This window comes from Oncorhynchus clarkii, unplaced genomic scaffold, assembly GCF_045791955.1.
Source record: "Oncorhynchus clarkii lewisi isolate Uvic-CL-2024 unplaced genomic scaffold, UVic_Ocla_1.0 unplaced_contig_10271_pilon_pilon, whole genome shotgun sequence".
In the NCBI taxonomy this organism is placed as follows: Eukaryota; Metazoa; Chordata; class Actinopteri; order Salmoniformes; family Salmonidae; genus Oncorhynchus; species Oncorhynchus clarkii.
Window position 1 is genome coordinate 59,820 of NW_027258348.1, and position 23,000 is coordinate 82,819.

Consider the following 23,000-nt stretch of genomic DNA (forward strand, 5'->3'; position numbering starts at 1 on the left):
ATTCTCATGATTCTATATGTATTGTGATTCTCATGATGCTATATGTAGTGTGATTCTATATGCAGTGTGATTCTCGTGATTCTATATGCAGTGTGATTCTCGTGATTCTATATGTAGTGTGATTCTATATGCAGTGTGATTCTCGTGATTCTATATGCAGTGTGATTCTCGTGATTCTATATGCAGTGTGATTCTATATGTAGTGTGATTCTCGTGATTCTATATGCATTGTGATTCTAATGATTCTATATGCATTGTGATTCTCATGATTCTATATGCATTGTGATTCTCATGATTCTATATGCATTGTGATTCTCATGATTCTATATGCAGTGTGATTTTATATGTAGTGTGATTCTATATGTAGTGTGATTCTATATGTAGTGTGATTCTATATGCAGTGTGATTCTATATGTAGTGTGATTCTATATGTAGTGTGATTCTATATGCAGTGTGATTCTCGTGATTCTATATGCAGTGTGATTCTATATGCAGTGTGATTCTATATGCAGTGTGATTCTCGTGATTCTATATGTAGTGTGATTCTATATGCAGTGTGATTCTATATGCAGTGTGATTCTATATGCAGTGTGATTCTCGTGATTTTATATGTAGTGTGATTCTATATGCAGTGTGATTCTATATGTAGTGTGATTCTATATGTAGTGTGATTCTATATGCAGTGTGATTCTATATGTAGTGTGATTCTATATGTAGTGTGATTCTATATGTAGTGTGATTCTATATGCAGTGTGATTCTCGTGATTCTATATGCAGTGTGATTCTATATGCAGTGTGATTCTATATGCAGTGTGATTCTCGTGATTCTATATGTAGTGTGATTCTCGTGATTCTATATGTAGTGTGATTCTATATGCAGTGTGATTCTATATGTAGTGTGATTCTCGTGATTCTATATGCAGTGTGATTCTCGTGATTCTATATGCAGTGTGATTCTCGTGATTCTATATGCAGTGTGATTCTCGTGACTCTATATGCAGTGTGATTCTATATGCAGTGAGATTCTCGTGATTCTATATGCAGTGTGATTCTCGTGATTCTATATGTAGTGTGATTCTCGTGATTCTATATGCAGTGTGATTCTCATGATTCTATATGCATTGTGATTCTAATGATTCTATATGCATTGTGATTCTCATGATTCTATATGCATTGTGATTCTCGTGATTCTATATGTATTGTGATTCTATATATATATATATAGTGATTCTAATGATTCTATATGCATTGTGATTCTCGTGATTCTATATGTAGTGTGATTCTCGTGATTCTATATGTAGTGTGATTCTCGTGATTCTATATGCAGTGTGATTCTATATGTAGTGTGATTCTATATGCAGTGTGATTCTATATGTAGTGTGATTCTCGTGATTCTATATGTAGTGTGATTCTATATGCAGTGTGATTCTCGTGATTCTATATGCAGTGTGATTCTATATGCAGTGTGATTCTCATGATTCTATATGTAGTGTGATTCTATATGTAGTGTGATTCTATATGCAGTGTGATTCTCATGATTCTATATGTAGTGTGATTCTATATGTAGTGTGATTCTATATGTAGTGTGATTCTATATGTAGTGTGATTCTATATGTAGTGTGATTCTATATGTAGTGTGATTCTATATGCAGTGTGATTCTATATGCAGTGTGATTTTATATGTAGTGTGATTCTATATGTAGTGTGATTCTATATGCAGTGTGATTTTATATGTAGTGTGATTCTATATGTAGTGTGATTCTATATGTAGTGTGATTCTATATGCAGTGTGATTTTATATGTAGTGTGATTCTATATGTAGTGTGATTCTATATGCAGTGTGATTCTATATGCAGTGTGATTTTATATGTAGTGTGATTCTATATGTAGTGTGATTCTATATGCAGTGTGATTTTATATGTAGTGTGATTCTATATGTAGTGTGATTCTATATGCAGTGTGATTTTATATGTAGTGTGATTCTATATGTAGTGTGATTCTATATGCAGTGTGATTCTATATGCAGTGTGATTCTATATGTAGTGTGATTCTATATGTAGTGTGATTCTATATGCAGTGTGATTCTATATGCAGTGTGATTTTATATGTAGTGTGATTCTATATGTAGTGTGATTCTATATGTAGTGTGATTCTATATGCAGTTTGATTCTATATGTAGTGTGATTCTATATGTATTGTGATTCTATATGTAGTGTGATTCTCATGATTCTATATGTAGTGTGATTCTATATGTAGTGTGATTCTATATGCAGTGTGATTCTCGTGATTCTATATGCAGTGTGATTCTATATGTAGTGTGATTCTATATGTAGTGTGATTCTCATGATTCTATATGTAGTGTGATTCTATATGTAGTGTGATTCTATATGCAGTGTGATTCTCGTGATTCTATATGCAGTGTGATTCTATATGTAGTGTGATTCTCGTGATTCTATATGTAGTGTGATTCTATATGCAGTGTGATTCTCGTGATTCTATATGCAGTGTGATTCTATATGCAGTGTGATTCTCATGATTCTATATGTAGTGTGATTCTATATGTAGTGTGATTCTATATGCAGTTTGATTCTATATGTAGTGTAATTCTATATGCAGTGTGATTCTATATGCAGTGTGATTCTATATGCAGTGTGATTCTATATGCAGTGTGATTCTATATGCAGTGTGATTTTATATGTAGTGTGATTCTCATGATTCTATATGTAGTGTGATTCTATATGTAGTGTGATTCTATATGCAGTTTGATTCTATATGTAGTGTGATTCTCATGATTCTATATGTAGTGTGATTCTATATGTAGTGTGATTCTATATGCAGTTTGATTCTATATGTAGTGTGATTATATATGTAGTGTGATTATATATGTAGTGTGATTCTCATGATTCTATATGTAGTGTGATTCTATATGTAGTGTGATTCTATATGCAGTGTGATTCTCGTGATTCTATATGTAGTGTGATTCTCATGATTCTATATGTAGTGTGATTCTATATGCAGTGTGATTCTCGTGATTCTATATGTAGTGTGATTCTATATGTAGTGTGATTCTATATGTAGTGTGATTCTCATGATTCTATATGTAGTGTGATTCTATATGCAGTGTGATTCTCGTGATTCTATATGTAGTGTGATTCGTTGCTGTGATTTAAAATGTGATGTTCCAAACATATTGTTCACATTCATGGAGAAAAAAAATTACCTGAAAACATGTTGGCTCACTATTTAAAAAGATGGAGAACAATCTATAGGATGAAAAATACCAGCGTTTTGGCGCAGTTACATCTGAACTAGCGCTAGCTAACGCTGCCTACAGTAGCAAAACGTATCTTGCTGGTCTGTTGTTGATGCCCTGTCCTGGCTGAGCTGGGCTGGATTGTCCTGGCTGGACTGCTCTCCCTCACGGTTTCAACCCAGTGTTCAGGATCGATGGCCTTCGTTTCATTTGTGGGGAAAGGTACCGGCGGCGTCTCTGCTATATCAACCGAGCCTCTACTCACATCCAGGCACAGTGTATCTGAGCCCACAGGCTACGGAGAGATTCTTTATGACTACACTCCCTGGCTTCAAAAAAGCTGTCTCTCCGGTCTGTTGTTATTGATGTCTTGTCCTTGTTCGGGATTGATGGCCTTCGTTAGCGGAGAAAGGCAGCGGCCACTCCTCTCCTCTGCCCAGACCCAGGCTCTCTGCTGCACAGGCCATTTAGGACACACTCCAGCTCCAGGCCTAGTGTGTCCGACCCCACAGCATAAACCAGTAACCCACTTTTATCATTTGTCCAACCATTTATCAGCTGTCAGGCTGTGGAGGTGACTGATATGAGAGTGTAACTGCAATACTGGCTTCACCTGGCCTGGCTTCACCTGGCCTGGCTTCACCTGGCCTGGCCTGGCTTCACCTGGCCTGACCTGGCTTCACCTGGCCTGACCTGGCTTCACCTGGCCTGAACTGGCATCACTTGGCCTGACCTGGCATCACTTGGCCTGACCTGGCATCACTTGGCCTGACCTGGCATCACTTGGCCTGACCTGGCATCACTTGGCCTGACCTGGCATCACTTGGCCTGACTTCACCTGGCCTGGCTTCACCTGGCTTCACCTGGCCTGGCTTCACCTGGCTTCACCTGGCCTGGCTTCACCTGGCCTGGCTTCACCTGGCTTCACCTGGCCTGGCTTCACCTGGCTTCACCTGGCCTGGTTTCACCTGGCTTCACCTGACCTGGCTTCACCTGGCCTGGCCTGGCTTCACCTGGCCTGGCCTGGCTTCACCTGGCCTGGCCTGGCTTCACCTGACCTGGCCTGGCTTCACCTGGCCTGGCTTCACCTGGCCTGGCTTCACCTGACCTGGCTTCACCTGGCCTGGCTTCACCTGGCCTGGCCTGGCTTCACCTGGCCTGGCCTCACTTCACCTGGCCTGGCTTGGCCTCACCTGACCTGGCTTCACCTGACCTGGCCTGGCTTCACCTGACCTGGCCTGGCCTCACCTGACCTGACCTGGCTTCACCTGACCTGACCTGGCTTCACCTGACCTGACCTGGCTTCACCTGACCTGACCTGGCTTCACCTGACCTGACCTGGCTTCGCTTCACCTGACCTGACCTGGCTTCACCTGACCTGACCTGGCTTCACCTGACCTGACCTGGCTTCACCTGACCTGACCTGACCTGGCTTCACCTGACCTGACCTGACCTGGCTTCACCTGACCTGACCTGACCTGGCTTCACCTGACCTGACCTGGCTTCACCTGACCTGACCTGACCTGGCTTCACCTGACCTGACCTGACCTGGCTTCACCTGACCTGACCTGACCTGGCTTCACCTGACCTGACCTGACCTGGCTTCGCTTCACCTGACCTGACCTGGCTTCACCTGACCTGACCTGGCTTCACCTGACCTGACCTGGCTTCACCTGACCTGACCTGGCTTCACCTGACCTGACCTGGCTTCACCTGACCTGACCTGACCTGGCTTCACCTGACCTGACCTGACCTGGCTTCACCTGACCTGACCTGACCTGGCTTCACCTGACCTGACCTCACCTGACCTGGCTTCACCTGACCTGACCTGACCTGGCTTCACCTGACCTGACCTGACCTGGCTTCACCTGACCTGACCTGGCTTCACCTGACCTGACTTCACTTGACCTGACCTGACCTGGCTTCACCTGACCTGACCTGACCTGGCTCCACCTGGCCTTGCTTCACCTGTCCTGGCTTCACCTGGCCTGGTTTCACCTAGCCTGGCTTCACCTGACCTGACTTCACCTGACCTGACCTGGCTTCACCTGACCTGACTTCACCTGACCTGACCTGACCTGGCTTCACCTGACCTGACCTGGCTTCACCTGACCTGACCTGGCTTCACCTGACCTGACCTGGCTTCACCTGACCTGACCTGGCTTCACCTGACCTGACTTCACCTGACCTGACCTGACCTGGCTTCACCTGACCTGACCTGGCTCCACCTGGCCTTGCTTCACCTGTCCTGGCTTCACCTGGCCTGGCTTCACCTAGCCTGGCTTCACCTGACCTGACTTCACCTGACCTGACCTGGCTTCACCTGACCTGACTTCACCTGACCTGACCTGACCTGGCTTCACCTGACCTGACCTGACCTGGCTTCACCTGGCCTGGCTTCGCCTGGCCTTGCTTCACCTGTCCTGGCTTCACCTGTCCTGGCTTCACCTAGCCTGGCCTGGCTTCACCTAGCCTGGCCTGGCTTCACCTAGCCTGGCCTGGCTTCACCTAGCCTGGCCTGGCTTCACCTGACCTGGCTTCACCTGGCCTTGCTTCACCTGTCCTGGCTTCACCTGGCCTGGCTTCACCTAGCCTGGCTTCACCTGACCTGACTTCACCTGACCTGACCTGGCTTCACCTGACCTGACCTGACCTGACCTGGCTTCACCTGACCTGACCTGGCCTGGCTTCACCTGGCCTGGCTTCACCTGGCCTGGCCTGGCTTCACCTAGCCTGGCCTGGCTTCACCTAGCCTGGCCTGGCTTCACCTAGCCTGGCCTGGCTTCACCTAGCCTGGCCTGGCTTCACCTAGCCTGGCCTGGCTTCACCTGACCTGGCTTCACCTGACCTGGCCTGGCTTCACCTGACCTGACCTGACCTGACCTGGCTTCACCTGGCCTGACCTGACCTGGCTTCACCTGACCTGACCTGGCTTCACCTGACCTGACCTGGCTTCACCTGACCTGACCTGACCTGGCTTCACCTGACCTGACCTGGCTTCACCTGACCTGGCTTCACCTGACCTGACCTGGCTTCACCTGACCTGACCTGACCTGGCTTCTCCTGACCTGACCTGGCTTCACCTGACCTGACCTGACCTGGCTTCACCTGACCTGACCTGACCTCACCTGACCTGGCTTCACCTGACCTGACCTGGCTTCACCTGGCCTGACCTGGCTTCACCTGGCCTGACCTGGCTTCACCTGGCTTCACCTGACCTGACCTGACCTGGCTTCACCTGACCTGACCTGACCTGGCTTCACCTGACCTGACCTGGCTTCACCTGACCTGACCTGACCTGGCTTCACCTGACCTGACCTGGCTTCACCTGGCCTGACCTGGCTTCACCTGACCTGACCTGGCTTCACCTGACCTGGCTTCACCTGGCCTGGCCTGGCTGCCTAGTTGACAGACACACAGTGTTGTAGAGGAGGCTATACGCTGTATACCCACGCATCCTCCTTAAACCCCACGGGTGCGTAGCGAAGTAGTGTGTCCAATAATAATGTTTAGAAATAATCCTCTACGAAAACCAAAATGGTCCAAACCTCATGTCTCGATCGTAATCCGTTCAAAAGTTATTGGAGTTTAACCCTTGTAGGGGTTAGGACAACTAAAATCAATGGAGGCCAGAGGAATTTTAATTTAATTATTTAAAAAAATAAAAAATGGGAAACCAATTAGTTTTCGAGCACTTTTATTTCCATGATTGTCGACTCATTTTCTCATGGCTCTCGTCCCAGAAGACAAATGGTAAGCTATACGTTTGGAACATCGAATCGCAATACATATCGTATCGCCAAGTATCGTGAGCTCCCTGAAAATTCCCAGCCCTTCTGGATTCTGTGGATCAATAATTAAATTAAATGAAAGGAATCCTTATTAAGAACACAACTCTCTCCAGCCGCACACTGTCTTCGTGTTAAAATGTGACAACACCTGGGGCTCCATCCTAAATGACACCCTATTTTGGGAGGTAGCCTAGTGGTGAGGGCATAGAGCCAGTAAACCGCAAGGTTGCTGGATCGAATCCCCGAGCTGACAAGGTACAAATCTGTCGTTCTGCCCCCTGAACAAGGCAGTTTATAGGCCGTCGTTATAAATAAGAATTTGCAACCTGCAGTACCTGCCTAACGATAGATCCTGCCATGATGTTGAAACATCTAGAAAGGGAGTGGGAAAAATAGAAAACTATAAATCTTTTTCTTTATCTCAACTAAGGGGCTACGTCCCAAATAGCACCCTTTGCCCTATACAGTGACCATTCTTTGACCAGGGCAGGGCTCATAGGACCCAAAAGCAGTGTACTACGTAGGGAAATAGGGCGTGATTTTAGTCTAGGTCTCACACGTGTCTTTTTGTCGAGCAAAAGGGAAGGTACTAAGCGGTGCACAGACCCCCTTACGCAATCAACTTTGTGGAGATACGTTGGCTTTTCTTGTAGGCCTATTTGGCAGGGGAACTGTGAAGCCAGCTGTTTAGCCTGTTGTCTGAGTCTTTCATGAAATCAAGTTATTTTCATGAAATCACGTATAGCTGTTCTTTATATGACCAATTCAGAATATTATCTATATATATATATTATCTATATCTCTATCTATCTATCTATCTATCTATCTATCTATCTATCTATCTATATATATATATATATATACACATATAAATATAGAATATATATATTATCTATAACTATATATGATCTATATATATAATTTGATCAGTTCTGAAAATGAAACATTTAATGTGGTGGGGAAAACATCTGGTAAAAGGCTCGACGTTTCAGTTAAAACCAACTGTCAAATGATTAGAAAATGGAACCGTTGTGATTTATATAGAGACACAAAGGTACCAACAGCCTCTGACTAAAGGGCTCTCTACTGGGCCACACTGGGCTCTCAGTCATCATTATTCACAGAGTTCCAGATTCAAATCAAGGCACAATTATCAGCTTTGGTATTGACATCAGTGAGCAGGCTTTCCCATTGGAGGAGAGAGCAGGCTTTCCCATTGGAGGAGAGAGCAGGCTTTCCCATTGGAGGAGAGACATGGGTAGGCTTACCAACAGAAAACATCTATAAAACAAAAATTATTATGAAAATTTGGACCACGCAAATCCAACGTTTATATAAAATGCCTGCCATTTCCTCCTCTACATTTTAACAGTCTAAGTAAATGTAATATAGGACAACATTACAAAATCCATTTGTCCTATGTCGTTTCATTTAGTCTCATTATCATACGGAAAATGCAGGCCATTACAAAAGAACAGAATACCACATTGTAAGTTGACTGTGTAGGCTATTCTATTAAAGATAGGCTATTCTATTAAAGATAGGCTATTCTATTAAAGATAGGCTATTCTATTAAAGATAGGCTATTCTATTAAAGATAGGCTATTCTATTAAGGTCAAAGGGCATCTTTTAAAACTATTTTTGATACTCTCCTCATGTCTTGATAATTATGAATGAGAATGTAGTCCGTTTGGATGATGAAAATATTATAGTATTTGTCCATCTCTCCCATTGGCTCCCATTTTCATTCCAAAAAAAAGATGCACCAGAGACTCACAAGACCATAACAGTCAAATGACGCAACGTGCTGCTTCGCCCTAGCTGGCGAGGACACAAGACCATAACAGTAAAATGAGGCAACGTGCTGCTTCGCCCTAGCTGGCGAGGACACAAGACCATAACAGTAAAATGACGCAACGTGCTGCTTCGCCCTAGCTGGCGAGGACACAAGACCATAACAGTAAAATGAGGCAACGTGCTGCTTCGCCCTAGCTGGCGAGGACACAAGACCATAACAGTAAAATGACGCAACGTGCTGCTTCGCCCTAGCTGGCGAGGACACAAGACCATAACAGTAAAATGAGGCAACGTGCTGCTTCGCCCTAGCTGGCGAGGACACAAGACCATAACAGTGGAACGATGCAACGTGCTGCTTCGCCCTAGCTGGCGAGGACACAAGACCATAACAGTGGAACGATGCAACGTGCTGCTTCGCCCTAGCTGGCGAGGACACAAGACCATAACAGTGGAATGATGCAACGTGCTGCTTCGCCCTAGCTGGCGAGGACACAAGACCATAACAGTGGAACGATGCAACGTGCTGCTTCGCCCTAGCTGGCGAGGACACAAGACCATAACAGTGGAACGATGCAACGTGCTGCTTCGCCCTAGCTGGCGAGGACACAAAACCATAACAGTGGAATGATGCAACGTGCTGCTTCGCCCTAGCTGGCGAGGACACAAGACCATAACAGTGGAACGATGCAACGTGCTGCTTCGCCCTAGCTGGCGAGGACACAAGACCATAACAGTGGAACGATGCAACGTGCTGCTTCGCCCTAGCTGGCGAGGACACAAGACCATAACAGTGGAACGATGCAACGTGCTGCTTCGCCCTAGCTGGCGAGGACACAAGACCATAACAGTGGAACGATGCAACGTGCTGCTTCGCCCTAGCTGGCGAGGACACAAGACCATAACAGTGGAATGATGGAACGTGCTGCTTCGCCCTAGCTGGCGAGGACACAAGACCATAACAGTGAAATGATGCAACGTGCTGCTTCGCCCTAGCTGGCGAGGACACAAGACCATAACAGTGGAACGATGCAACGTGCTGCTTCGCCCTAGCTGGCGAGGACACAAGACCATAACAGTGGAACGATGCAACGTGCTGCTTCGCCCTAGCTGGCGAGGACACAAGACCATAACAGTGAAATGATGCAACGTGCTGCTTCGCCCTAGCTGGCGAGGACACAAGACCATAACAGTGGAATGATGCAACGTGCTGCTTCGCCCTAGCTGGCGAGGACACAAGACCATAACAGTGGAATGATGGAACGTGCTGCTTCGCCCTAGCTGGCGAGGACACAAAACCATAACAGTGGAATGATGCAACGTGCTGCTTCGCCCTAGCTGGCGAGGACACAAGACCATAACAGTGGAATGATGCAACGTGCTGCTTCGCCCTAGCTGGCGAGGACACAAGACCATAACAGTGGAATGATGCAACGTGCTGCTTCGCCCTAGCTGGCGAGGACACAAGACCATAACAGTGAAATGATGCAACGTGCTGCTTCGCCCTAGCTGGCGAGGACACAAGACCATAACAGTGGAATGATGCAACGTGCTGCTTCGCCCTAGCTGGCGAGGACACAAGACCATAACAGTGGAATGATGCAACGTGCTGCTTCGCCCTAGCTGGCGAGGACACAAGACCATAACAGTGGAACGATGCAACGTGCTGCTTCGCCCTAGCTGGCGAGGACACAAGACCATAACAGTGGAATGATGCAACGTGCTGCTTCGCCCTAGCTGGCGAGGACACAAGACCATAACAGTGGAATGATGCAACGTGCTGCTTCGCCCTAGCTGGCGAGGACACAAGACCATAACAGTGGAACGATGCAACGTGCTGCTTCGCCCTAGCTGGCGAGGACACAAGACCATAACAGTGGAATGAGCCTGTATAGTTTTGGACTATCCTTTTCGTAATGTTTGAGACTTCAAAACCCTCTAGAAAAACCTTGTACCTTAACTTTGCTGGACTCCAGGAAGAGTAGCTGCTTAATGTGGATCCATAATATATACAACAGCTGTTTACTTTACCGTCACCCCTCCCCTCTCCCTAAATCTGAATCTCATGATTGTTTCAGGGTTCAAGATCAATGTCTAATTTCACAAGTAAATACTTCTTATATTGAAACACTGTCATTAATACAGGGAACGAAAAGTTTGTGTCACATAATTTTGGACATGTAGAATGTTATTAAAATATATATAAAAAAAAAAAAAGGTGCAATACACAGAAATCTCTCAGCTATTTCCTGGTTGCAAAAGATGTTATTAGTTTGCCTAATCAAAGTGTACAGAATCGTCGTACCATCTAAACCGCTGTGAAATATCTTTACACTAACTAAAAATATTGTATTTTCAGCTGTTTGAAGCCGGTGTACAAAACCGAAAGTAAAAAGAAGCAAAAAACAAAACAAAAAATTATGGGAAGCATAGAAATAGAGCATATAGAATAGATCTACCGCTTCTTAGGCTCAATGAGTGACGGATCTAAAAACTCACATTTCTATGTGAATTTGGTCGGGTGGCAGCTTTAAAATACTGCAGCTTTATTGCAGCTTCAAAAAATAAAAATTAACAGTGACACCCAAAAGACAGTTCTAGTTTTAGGTCATACTTAAAATGTCAAATAAAAATAGGCACACAAACTAAAAAGTATGTTGCTAATGAACAATAACTAGGCCCAATGGATTGTCTTTCAACTGCCGGATCTGAATAAATAGGTTGGATGGATGGCTTCGATAGCCTTTTAAGTCTTTAATATGCCAAATCATACAAACATTCTGCTTAAAAATGATTATGCACTGCTACCCCTCTTGCTCTTAGAGGAACAAGCTAGTTAGCTGGTAGTTGATCAACGGCGCTGGTCCCAGATTTGTGACAACGTTGTCTTAACCTGTATATTAGCGACCTAGCTCTAACCGTGGCAATTTGACTGGTGAAACTCACGGGCACATTCCCAATGGCTGCCTGGTATTGTGATGCAATCATTTCCTGGGTCATTTTGGAATGTGTATTCAAATGATGCGGCTCATGCAACGGAATGTTCATTCAAATGATACGGCTCATGCAACGGAATGTTCATTCAAATGATACGGCTCATGCAACGGAATGTTCATTCAAATGATGCGGCTCATGCAACGGAATGTTCATTCAAATGATACGGCTCATGTAACGGAATTTTTTAACGGAATTTTTTTTTGTAGTGTCAGTTGAGCTGACTGAACAAATCACAGCACAGATGGAATGGTACACTTCCTGCTTTTACTTCCTGGCATGGGTCTAGGTCGAAAATATACAGGTTTAGATAAGGCCGTCACAAATCTGGGACCAGCGTCGTTGCAAACTAGCTTAGCTGGTCCGCAGACACGCTCGCAGACACGCTCGCAGACACGCTCACAGGAGTGTTTAGTGTGTGTGTCTTGAGAGCAGGCCTGATGGAGGCTTTGAAAGCCAGGACAGGAGGGGAAAGGTTTAAAGCAATAAATAACCAGTGTTATCAGGAGCCTGCTGGAGGAAGAGGATACAGCTGTAGGAACATAAATGGAATGGGGCCTGAGACGGCCAACTGGAGGGGAGGTAGCTGTAGGAACATGACTGGACTGGGGCCTGAGACAGCTGTCTTGGGGGGGGGTAGCTGTAGGAACATGACTGGACTGGGGCCTGAGATGGCCAACTGGGGGGGAGGAGGGGAGGTAGCTGTAGGAACATGACTGGACTGGGGCCTGAGACAGCTGTCTAGGGGGGGGTAGCTGTAGGAACATGACTAGACTGGGGCCTGAGACAGCTGTCTTGTGGGGGAGGGGGGTAGCTGTAGGAACATGACTGGACTGGGGCCTAAGACGGGCCAACTGGGGGAGGGGAGGTAGCTTTACTTTAGGAACATGACTGGACTGGGGCCTGAGATGGTTGGGGGAGGCACGAGAGACGCATGAAGAGGCTAGGGGGGGGGGGGGAAGCTAGTTGCTCCTGAAGGCTTTGAGCCTGGAAAACCGTCTGGGAACCCAGAGGCGTGGCAGCGGCAGGTCCAGCAGTCGTTTATTTATCTTAGCTGTTTGGTCTTCTTATCCCGACACAAACGTCCTTTTGCTCTTTCACTACTTCAATAAAATGTCCCCCCCCCCAGCCCCCGCTCTCAACCTCCTTGGCAGGGGCTCAAAACAGTGTTCTGATGTTATCAATGTTTTAGTCTGATAAATAAATAAAAAAATATAGTTTTTGTAAGGTCGGGACTGTTAAGAAATGCGAGTTGTCATTCTTCTGAGAACCTGCATCTTTTGGACATCTGATCAGTTTAAGTTAGCCGAAATACGAATAGATATCGGATCGGATTAAATGCAAAGAAATGGAATGAATAGAACCCCCCACCCCCCATTCAAGTCAATGATTTGTATTTCTATGTATTTAGTACAACACGAAAGATCAAGTCCAGATAAATAACTGGCGCCTGGACACGTTTGGAAACTGCGTTGATGTCAGAATAATATGTCGGGCTGTATAACGTTACGCTTCGGTTTCCTGTTCAAATGTTTAAGAGACGAGTGCGTCGGTCTGCCGGACACTAAAACCCATCTAAAACGTAACATGGTCACCAAACGCATTCTCAAATTACTTTCTTTCTACCTGAAAATACCTCTCGTCTTTTGGTGACCACTGTCTCCTCTCCTTCCGTGTTGAACTAAGCATGTCGTCTAATTATGCTGCCGGACATTGATCGTCTAATTATGCTGCCGGTCATTGATCGTCTAATTATGCTGCCGGTCATTGATCGTCTAATTATGCTGTCGGTCATTGATTGTCTAATTATGTTGCCGGTCATTGATCTATAAGTCATTCTGAATGCCGGACAACTCCAACGAGACGATCTCGGCAAACTGCACAGGTGCGTGACGCGATGCACCGACTAATGAGAGGTAGGCCTAGATTATTTCCTGGTGACATGCTTAGTTCAACACCGAAGGAGAGGACACAGTGGTCACCAAAACAACAACAAAAAAAGTTATTTTCAGAAGGCAAGAAGAACGTAATTTGAGCAAAAATTATTAGGCGGCGATTCGTAACCGTTGGAATCGATTTCATGGTCGACCCCCCATGTAACCTTCAGCCTCCTGGACCACAGGCAATTTGACTGTCACGTGACAGGGTCTGACATTGCACCCTACTCCCTATATAGGGCACTACTTTAGACAAGGGCCCTATGGCACCCTATTCCCTATATATAGTGCACTACTGTTGACCAGAGCCCTATTCCCTATATAGTGGTACTACTATAGACCAGAGCCCTATTCCCTATATAGTGCACTACTTTAGACCAGAGCCCTATGGGGAAGGGAAACAACGGAGGTGAAAACGCCACTCCATCAGTGTTATCACTAGGATGCCTTTTCAGATGAAACCATGTCCATCTCAAAGTGACTTCTCTGGTTAAATAAAACATTTCATAAAAACCTTTGGTGAACTTCATGTAGTGGACCCTCTTCCTGGACGTCTTTGACTTCTCCTCCAGGCTGAAGGACTTCTCCTGCTGTTTCTCCTCCGATGGGGCTTCTACAAACAAAACGATGACGATCAAAACCTTCTACATGTATCTTTCTTTCATTTTACCTTTATTTAACTAGGCAAGTCAGTAAAGAACAAATTATTATTTTACAATGACGGCCTAGGAACAGTGGATTAACTGCCTTGTTCAGGAGGCAGAACGACAGATTTGTACCTTGTCAGCTCGGGGATTCGATCTGACAACCTTTCGGTTACAAGTCCAACGCTCTGACCACTAGGCTACGCTGCTACCTGACGTTGAGCGGTTCTGACTGACATTTTGGTGTACAAAGTGCTCTGTGAACATCATAGAGTCCCGGTCCTTGTAATGCCAGAAAGACCCATTGTGTCTGCTCTGAAACTCACAGCGGCGCTGGCAAAGAGCAAACGAAAACAGGAGAGTACAGTAGTTTCATCTTAATGTGATGTTCTCAGTCAGATTTAGGGGTGCTATCAACAGGAAGAAAAAAAAAAAATAATAATAATTTTATGGGATTGAAACAAAAACCACTTTCTCTCTCGGTCACATACGAACGAAAGCACTTTGTGATTAAAGCTGTAATGAGTTTGCAGACATTTACATGGTATTTCTGTGCCGCTCAGCGGACATACAGAATTTTCTTCTGTGTTGTCAGTATATGAAAAAGTGCCAACATTGTACTGTCACTAAGTATATATATATATTTAATTGTTTTTAAGCATTTGTCATTTCAAGCCCTATTGCCACTTTTGTTGAGTAGGGGAGAAAAAAAAAATCGTATACATTTTTTTTTTTACATAGTATTTGTACTGTATACTTGAGCTTGTGTTCTCACAAGTGACGACACCTCAGCAATTTACACCTCTTCTTACCAGAAAGTTCCAGATATTTATAAAACTACGCAACATTACCAGTTGTTTATGGCCATCTCATGAAAAATACATTTGTTTGGGTATGTCTATTTAGGCGGAAATCTATATTTTGGCCGACCATTCTAGCTTGTCAAACCAACCATAACTACACTAGCTTCTGTACGTGGCTTTAGATACATGTCTGCTAAATATGGCTTACATTAACTACATTAACCATTTCATGTAATGAATGGTGTCAACATGTGCCAAGGAATCTACAATCTCACTCTTCTCATCCATCTCTGCACTCCCAATTGACCAGTTAAAAGTGGATTGAAAACCAATAGCCCCATTGTCTTACAGTGACATTTAACCTCAACTACCTTTCTGTGAATGGTGCAATAGTGGGCTACTACTTCCCAGTGAATGGTGCAATAGCCCCCCCTAGTGGGCTACTACTTCCCAGTGAATGATACTTGGGGCTACATGTGGCCTACATCTTTCCTGTAAATGTTACAATAGCACAGTAGCACCCCCTGTGTACATAATCATGGAACACCTGGTCACTTTTCCAGCAGTATATCCCACGGTTGGCTTGCCTCTGACGCTAAGCAGGGTTGGTCCTGGTCGGTCCCTGGATGGGAGACCAGATGCTACTGGAAGTGGTGTTGGACAGCCAGTAGGAGACACTATTTCCACTGGTCTAAAATAAAATATCCCAATGCCCCAGGGCAGTGATTGGGGACATTGCCCCTCTCCCCTGTAACTACTCCCTATTTGTTTATTTTAAACTAGGCAAGTCAGTTAACAAATTCTTATTTACAATGACAGCCTACCCCTGGATTTGAACCAGGGCCTGTAGTGACGCCTCTAGCACTGAGATGCAGTGCCTTAGACCGCAGCGCCAATCGGGAGCCCTTTCATATGTATATTTCACCTTTATTTAACCAGGTAGGCAAGTTGAGAACAAGTTCTCATTTACAATTGCGACCTGGCATATATACTGTACATATCTAGTCAAGGCCTATTGCTGTATGTACACTACTCTATCCTACAGATAGAAAATGTAGTATATCTACATACTGTCCATAATGTATATACTAGAGGGTGAGCGATTAATTGGAATGGCCGATTTCAAGTTTTCATAACAATCGGAAATCTGTATTATTGGAAACCGATTTGGCCAATTTTTTATTTTACACCTCTATTTAATCTTTATTTAACTAGGGCAAGTCAGTTAAGAACACATTCTTATTTTCAATGACGGCCTAGGACTGGTGGGTTAAATGCCTCGTCCAGGGGCAGAACGACAGATTTTCACCTTGTCTGCTCGGGGGATTCAATCTTGCAACCTTATAGTTAACTAGTCCAACGCTAAAACCACCTGCCTCTCATTGCACTCCACGAGGAGCCTGCCTGTTACGCGAATGCAGTAAGCCAAGGTAAGTTGCTAGCTAGCATTAAACTTCTCTTATAAAAAAAACATCAATCAATCAATCATAATCACTAGTTAAACTAGTAATATCATCAACCATGTGTAGTTAACTAGTGTGTCCTGCGTTGCATATAATCGATGTGGTGCGATGTGTACCTAACCATAAACATCAATGCCTTTCTTAAAATCAATACACAGAAGTATATATTTTTAAACCTGAATATTTAGCTAAAAGAAATCCAGGTTAGCAGGCAATATTAACCAAGTGAAATTGTGTCACTTCTCTTGCGTTCATTGCACGCAGAGTCAGTGTATATGCAACAGTTAAAACGCCTAATTTGCCAGAATGTTACGTAATTATGACATAACATTGAAGGTTGTCCAATGTAACAGGAATATTTAGACTGATGGATGCCACCCGTTAGATAAAATACAGAACAGTTCCGTATTTCACTGAAAGAATAAACGTATTGTTTTTGAGATGATAGTTTCCGGATTCGACCATATTAATGACCTAAGGCTCGTATTTCTGTGTGTTATTATGTTATAACTAAGTCTATGATTTGATAGAGCAGTCTGACTGAGCGGTGGTAGGCACCAGCAGGCTCATAAGCATTCATTCAAACAGCACTTTAGTGCGTTTTGCCAGCAGCTCTTCGTTGTGCGTCAAGCATTGCGATGTTTATGACTTCAAGCCTATCAACTCTCGAGATGAGGCTGGTGTAACCGATGTGAAATTGCTGGCTAGTTAGCGGGGTGTACGCTAATAGCGTTTCAAACGTCACTCGCTCTGAGACTTGGAGTAGTTGTTCCCCTTGCTCTGCATGGGTAACACTGCTTCGAGGGTGGCTGTTGCCGATGTGTTCCTGGTTTGAGCCCAGGGAGGAGCGAGGAGAGGGACGGAAGCTATACTGTTACACTGGCAATACTAAAGTGCCTATAAGAACATCCAGTAGTCAAAGGTTATTGAAATACAAATGGTAGAGAACGAAATAGTGCTATAATAACTACAACCTAAAACTTCTTAACTGGGAATATTGAAGACTCATGTTAAAAAGAACCACCAGCTTTCATATGTTCTCATGTTTTGAGCAAGGAACTTAAACATTAGCTTTCTTACATAGCACATATTGCACTTTTACTTTCTTCTCCAACACTTTGTTTTTGCATTATTTAAACCAAATTGAACACGTTTCATTATTTATTTGAGGCTAAATTGATTTTATTGATGTATTATATTAAGTTAAAATAAGTGTTCATTCAGTATTGTTGTAATTGTCATTATTACAAATACATTTAAAAATATAAATATATATATCTTTTTTTTAAATCGGCAATTAATCGGTATCGGCTTTTTTGGTCCTCCAATAATCGTTATCGGCGTTGAAAAATCACAATCGGTAGACCTCTAGTCTGTTACCATATTGTAACCATCAGGTACATCGACCTCTAGTCTTGTTACCATATTGTAACCATCAGGTACATCGACCTCTAGTCTTGTTACCATATTGTAACCATCAGGTACATCGACCTCTAGTCTTGTTACCATATTGTAACCATCAGGTACATCGACCTCTAGTCTTGTTACCATATTGTAACCATCAGGTACATCGACCTCTAGTCTTGTTACCATATTGTAACCATCAGGTACATCGACCTCTAGTCTTGTTACCATATTGTAACCATCAGGTACATCGACCTCTAGTCTTGTTACCATATTGTAACCATCAGGTACATCGACCTCTAGTCTGTTACCATATTGTAACCATCAGGTACATCGACCTCTAGTCTTGTTACCATATTGTAACCATCAGGTACATCGACCTCTAGTCTTGTTACCATATTGTAACCATCAGGTACATCGACCTCTAGTCTTGTTACCATATTGTAACCATCAGGTACATCGACCTCTAGTCTGTTACCATATTGTAACCATCAGGTACATCGACCTCTAGTCTACACATTCCAACACACTCTCTCTGGACTGACATTGCTAGTTCTAATATTTATACATTTCTTAATTGTTGTGAATCGTTAGATATTACTGCACCGTTGGCGCTAGGAACACAAGCACTTTGCTACAATCACAATCACATCTGCTAAATGTGGGCCACTACCTTCCCCTGAATGGTACAACAGCACCACCTAGTGGGTCAGTCACGCATATACGACGAGTGAGTTTATGAACAGAGTAATGCACGTTGTATATTCTTCTGTCCTTCTGTTTGTCTGGGTATTTACCATTGGCAGTGTTTTGACCATGGCAGTTGTTGAGGTCTGCCAGGAGCTGGTTAAAGTCATCCTGATGGGCGATCCAGTTGTCCTGGAAACAGAACAAATTAGATCAAAACTAGGACATAACTTGGGAGGACACATTCCTTGATAAAACACTGTACATCACTGCAGTCTTGAGTATTCTTTGTCGTATTAACTAGAAACCAAAAAAATAAGAAAAATAACTGACTTGAACTATAAAGGACTACCTAAACTTGATAATGATCATTTTCTGTTGAAAAACGTTTTGCTACAATGTGCACTAATTAATAAAACCCTGAACTTCACCCATAAGGAAACAGTTGTTGACAGTGTGCCTTAATGAACACAACCCAGTTGTCCACTCACCTCGTGGCTGGCAGTGGTTCCCAGCCCCAGCTGGTTGTTCTTCACTTTGACTTTAATGTGTTCTGTGGAGCCCTGCTCAGTTCTCCCCAGGCCCTGGTAGAGACAGATGAACATGTCATTCCCGAATGACGCCCAAACAGTTAGATACAGGCTCTTTAATTTGTATCGCCTCGATTCCTCTCTCCTCGCCTCCTTTTCCAAACGCATTGGAGAGGGTTGGGACCTTGGACCGTCTCCTCCAATACAGTTGAAAAGGAAGCGAGGAGAGAGGATGCAAGCCCAGGAAGACGAATTGTCTTGAGATAGAGCTACAGTGGCATACCGTCACTAGTATACTGTTAGTTTATCAGTGGTTTGCTAAGACAAACCCCACAGTACCTTTCCCTTGGACCAGCCCATTCGCTCCAGCATCTTCTGGCCGAACTTGGACTCGTCTTTACTCCATGCGCTGTTCCGCGGGTCAACAGACCACTTCTGTTTTCTCCGGGCTAAAAACAACAAACCATGTTAGAATTTAAAAAAATACAATACCTACTTTATTGGTTCATTTGCACGGACATTTTAGGCTGTCAACAGTACCCAACCTGACAACACACGTTACAGGCTGGGAGCAGTTCGAACGTAAAGTGCCTTGGTTATTAAGGACACAACGGCGGTACGTAGCGTGTAGAAAACTGAATCGGTCTCGCTTGTAGATCTGATCCATGCTTTTGCCCACTATCATCCGATGCATTCGCATGGACCCAGGGGTAGTTTAGCGGTAAACCCCGAAACAAACTGCTTTTGACCACTTGAACTTGAGAAATTGCCAACAAAGACAAGTTAGTCAGCACTCAATCAAGTAAGATATATTTACTTCGGCGAGTAACGATAGTATATTAAAACCAGTCACTAAACAACATCGGGGGGAAAAAGCAACATTCTCGACCAGAACTAGTTAGCTGGCTAACGTTAACTGGCTGTCCAAAGGTCGCAACATTATATAACTAATCACATTGGTGATGATCAGAAATGAGACAAGACACCGTAAATATACCAACACATTTAATCCTAATAAAAAAACTACGTTATTTATTAACTTAGGTTGCACTCAACTTGTTGAGCTAGTTGATGTTTACTAGTAACTTGCTAGTTACCGGTAATTAAATGTGATTGTGGTTAGCATTATGCTAGCTAGCTCGACAGACTTTCGAACCGCACATATGTACTGAGGCACTTTTAAAGACATAACTTGCACTAAATCGATGTTGACTTCTTCAGACAACATGACACACCCAAGTATTTTTGTTTCTCTAATGTATGAAACACAACATTTTGGCTAAAACATTCGAAGTAGCACTTACGTTCTGCAAGCATGGACATGATGGGGTCTTTAAACACGTTGACGGAAGTCCGCAAGGGTGCTCTAAAAGTGCCTGTATAAAATGTTACCTACTTTTAATCTCTGTCGAGAACTAAATGCACACACTGTGGATTCATAATACTTCGATTGTCATTTAGCTATCTACATAGCTACAATCGATTATTTTTCTCTCTTCTAATAACAAATGTATGTTTGTTTTTTTACCTGAGTGAAGTGTAAATGGTGTTTTACAACACGAGGTGGCGACAAGGCGTCGCTATACAAATACCTATCAAATTGCAGTGCAATCTGGGCTCCTTGGGACGTCCATACCCTCCCTCAACGTTAACTATAACCTAAACTATTTTAAATGTAAACTTCAATGAGGGGTTGGGACATCCCAAAGATTACGAATAGCCTGGATCAAACCAGAGGGAAAGAGGTTTTACTCAACCCAGGTTTCCATCTGACCTGCATTGTCGGAACTAGAAGCACAAGCATTTCGCTACCCTCGCATTAACATCTGCTGACCATGTGTATGTGACAAATAAGATTTGATTTGACCTTCTTATGCAAGCGAAGTTCATGTTGGATAGAAAATATAATGACAGGCCTGATGGAAACAGCACATGTGTCAGTTATGAATGTTCAGTGACACTTAGTCAACGTGCAACGTGACGTTGTGCCTGCGATGGAGATAGATAGGACTCATCATGGCTATAACCTGTTTTCGCATGGACATTGACATTGGGGCTTCAACCATTTTAAAGTAGTCAACTGGGTGGGAATTCCTATGAGTTGGGAGCAATCAACCAATGAAGTTGAACAAAATTGACTACTTTGATAGCCTCAATGGTGCTGCCCATGCTGTCACAGAAACTACAATGGCACAGATACAAAAATGAGTCCTCTATCTAGCTCTATGGCCTGTTGTTCACACGTGTATCTGCCCTCTCATTGGCTAGAATGGTCACACCTAATCTCCGCCTCCTCATTGCCTGCCTTTCATCTTTGAGGAAGTGTACAGTGTTTCCATTGTTAAAGCGGTCACTTGTCCATCGTGTCACTATAATAGACTATCTTTGCTCAAACCTATCGTAAATGCAGAGAGACTGAAATAATTGTTTGACTAGAATGTAAATAAGCCTGCAGCAGCAGCAAAAGCATTAAAAAAAACAACCAATTTATACAACAAATTATACCATAAAGATATGTGTTATCTAGAAACAGCTCCCACGTACACCATGAATCATTCCAATCTCTGGAGGTTGAAATTGCTGCATACATTGTGTAGGCTAGGATGACACTTTAAACATGGGTTAAATTGGTTGATTCAACCCACAACAATCATTTACATTGTGTGGCTAATGGGCTATAGGCTACTGTAATGTATGGGCTACTGGATTGTAATTCTATGGAGAGTACTTTATGAGAAGCGACTATTGGCTACCGTGCAAATTAATATTAATGTTCTGTTATGTAAAGGGTCTTGCCGGCAGATACCATCAATCAACAAATTATATTTACCACCAGTCCCCTTGCAGGCAACTCAATGTAACTTAGCTCAGTGCAACTCAGTGCAGCTCAGTGCAGCTCAACTCAGTGCAGCTCAACTCAGTGCAGCTCAACTCAGTGCAGCTCAACTCAGTGCAGCTCAACTCAGTGCAGCTCAACTCAGTGCAGCTCAACTCAGTGCAGCTCAACTCAGTGCAGCTCAACTCAGTGCAGCTCAACTCAGTGTAGCTCAACTCAGAGCAGCTCAACTCAGTGCAGCTCAACTCAGAGCAGCTCAACTCAGTGCAGCTCAGTATAGGGTTAGAGTTAGGTAGTATAGGGTTAGATAGTATAGGGTTAGGTAGTATAGGGTTAGATAGTATAGGGTTAGATAGTATAGGGTTAGGGTTAGATAGTATAGGGTTAGGTAGTATAGGGTTAGGGTTAGATAGTATAGGGTTAGATAGTATAGGGTTAGGTAGTATAGGGTTAGATAGTATAGGGTTAGATAGTATAGGGTTAGATAGTATAGGGTTAGGTAGTATAGGGTTAGGGTTAGATAGTATAGGGTTAGGTAGTATAGGGTTAGGGTTAGATAGTATAGGGTTAGGGTTAGATAGTATAGGGTTAGGGTTAGGTAGTATAGGGTTAGGGTTAGGGTTAGATAGTATAGGGTTAGGTAGTATAGGGTTAGGGTTTGATAGTATAGGGTTAGATAGTATAGGGTTAGATAGTATAGGGTTAGAGTTAGGTAGTATAGGGTTAGATAGTATAGGGTTAGGTAGTATAGGGCTAGGTAGTATAGGGTTAGATAGTATAGCGTTAGATAGTATAGGGTTAGATAGTATAGGGTTAGGTAGTATAGGGTTAGATAGTATAGGGTTAGGTAGTATAGGGTTAGA

At 43.7% G+C, this 23,000-nt stretch overlaps 1 protein-coding gene across 1 annotated transcript in view; it reads right to left on the reverse strand.

Moving 5' to 3' along the window:
* Positions 1–20,625, reverse strand: part of LOC139396785 (PIN2/TERF1-interacting telomerase inhibitor 1-like) — a 59,576-nt gene extending 38,951 nt beyond the window's left edge. The window contains exons 1-5 of the mRNA XM_071143698.1: positions 20,606–20,625; positions 19,641–19,750; positions 19,263–19,355; positions 18,882–18,963; positions 14,285–14,383 (exon numbers count right to left, since the gene is read on the reverse strand). Of these exons, the coding sequence (XP_070999799.1) occupies positions 14,285–14,383; positions 18,882–18,963; positions 19,263–19,355; positions 19,641–19,750; positions 20,606–20,624 (403 nt within the window). The 5' untranslated portion in view covers position 20,625. The remainder of the gene's footprint in view (positions 1–14,284; positions 14,384–18,881; positions 18,964–19,262; positions 19,356–19,640; positions 19,751–20,605) is intronic.
* Positions 20,626–23,000: the final 2,375 nt, after the last annotated feature.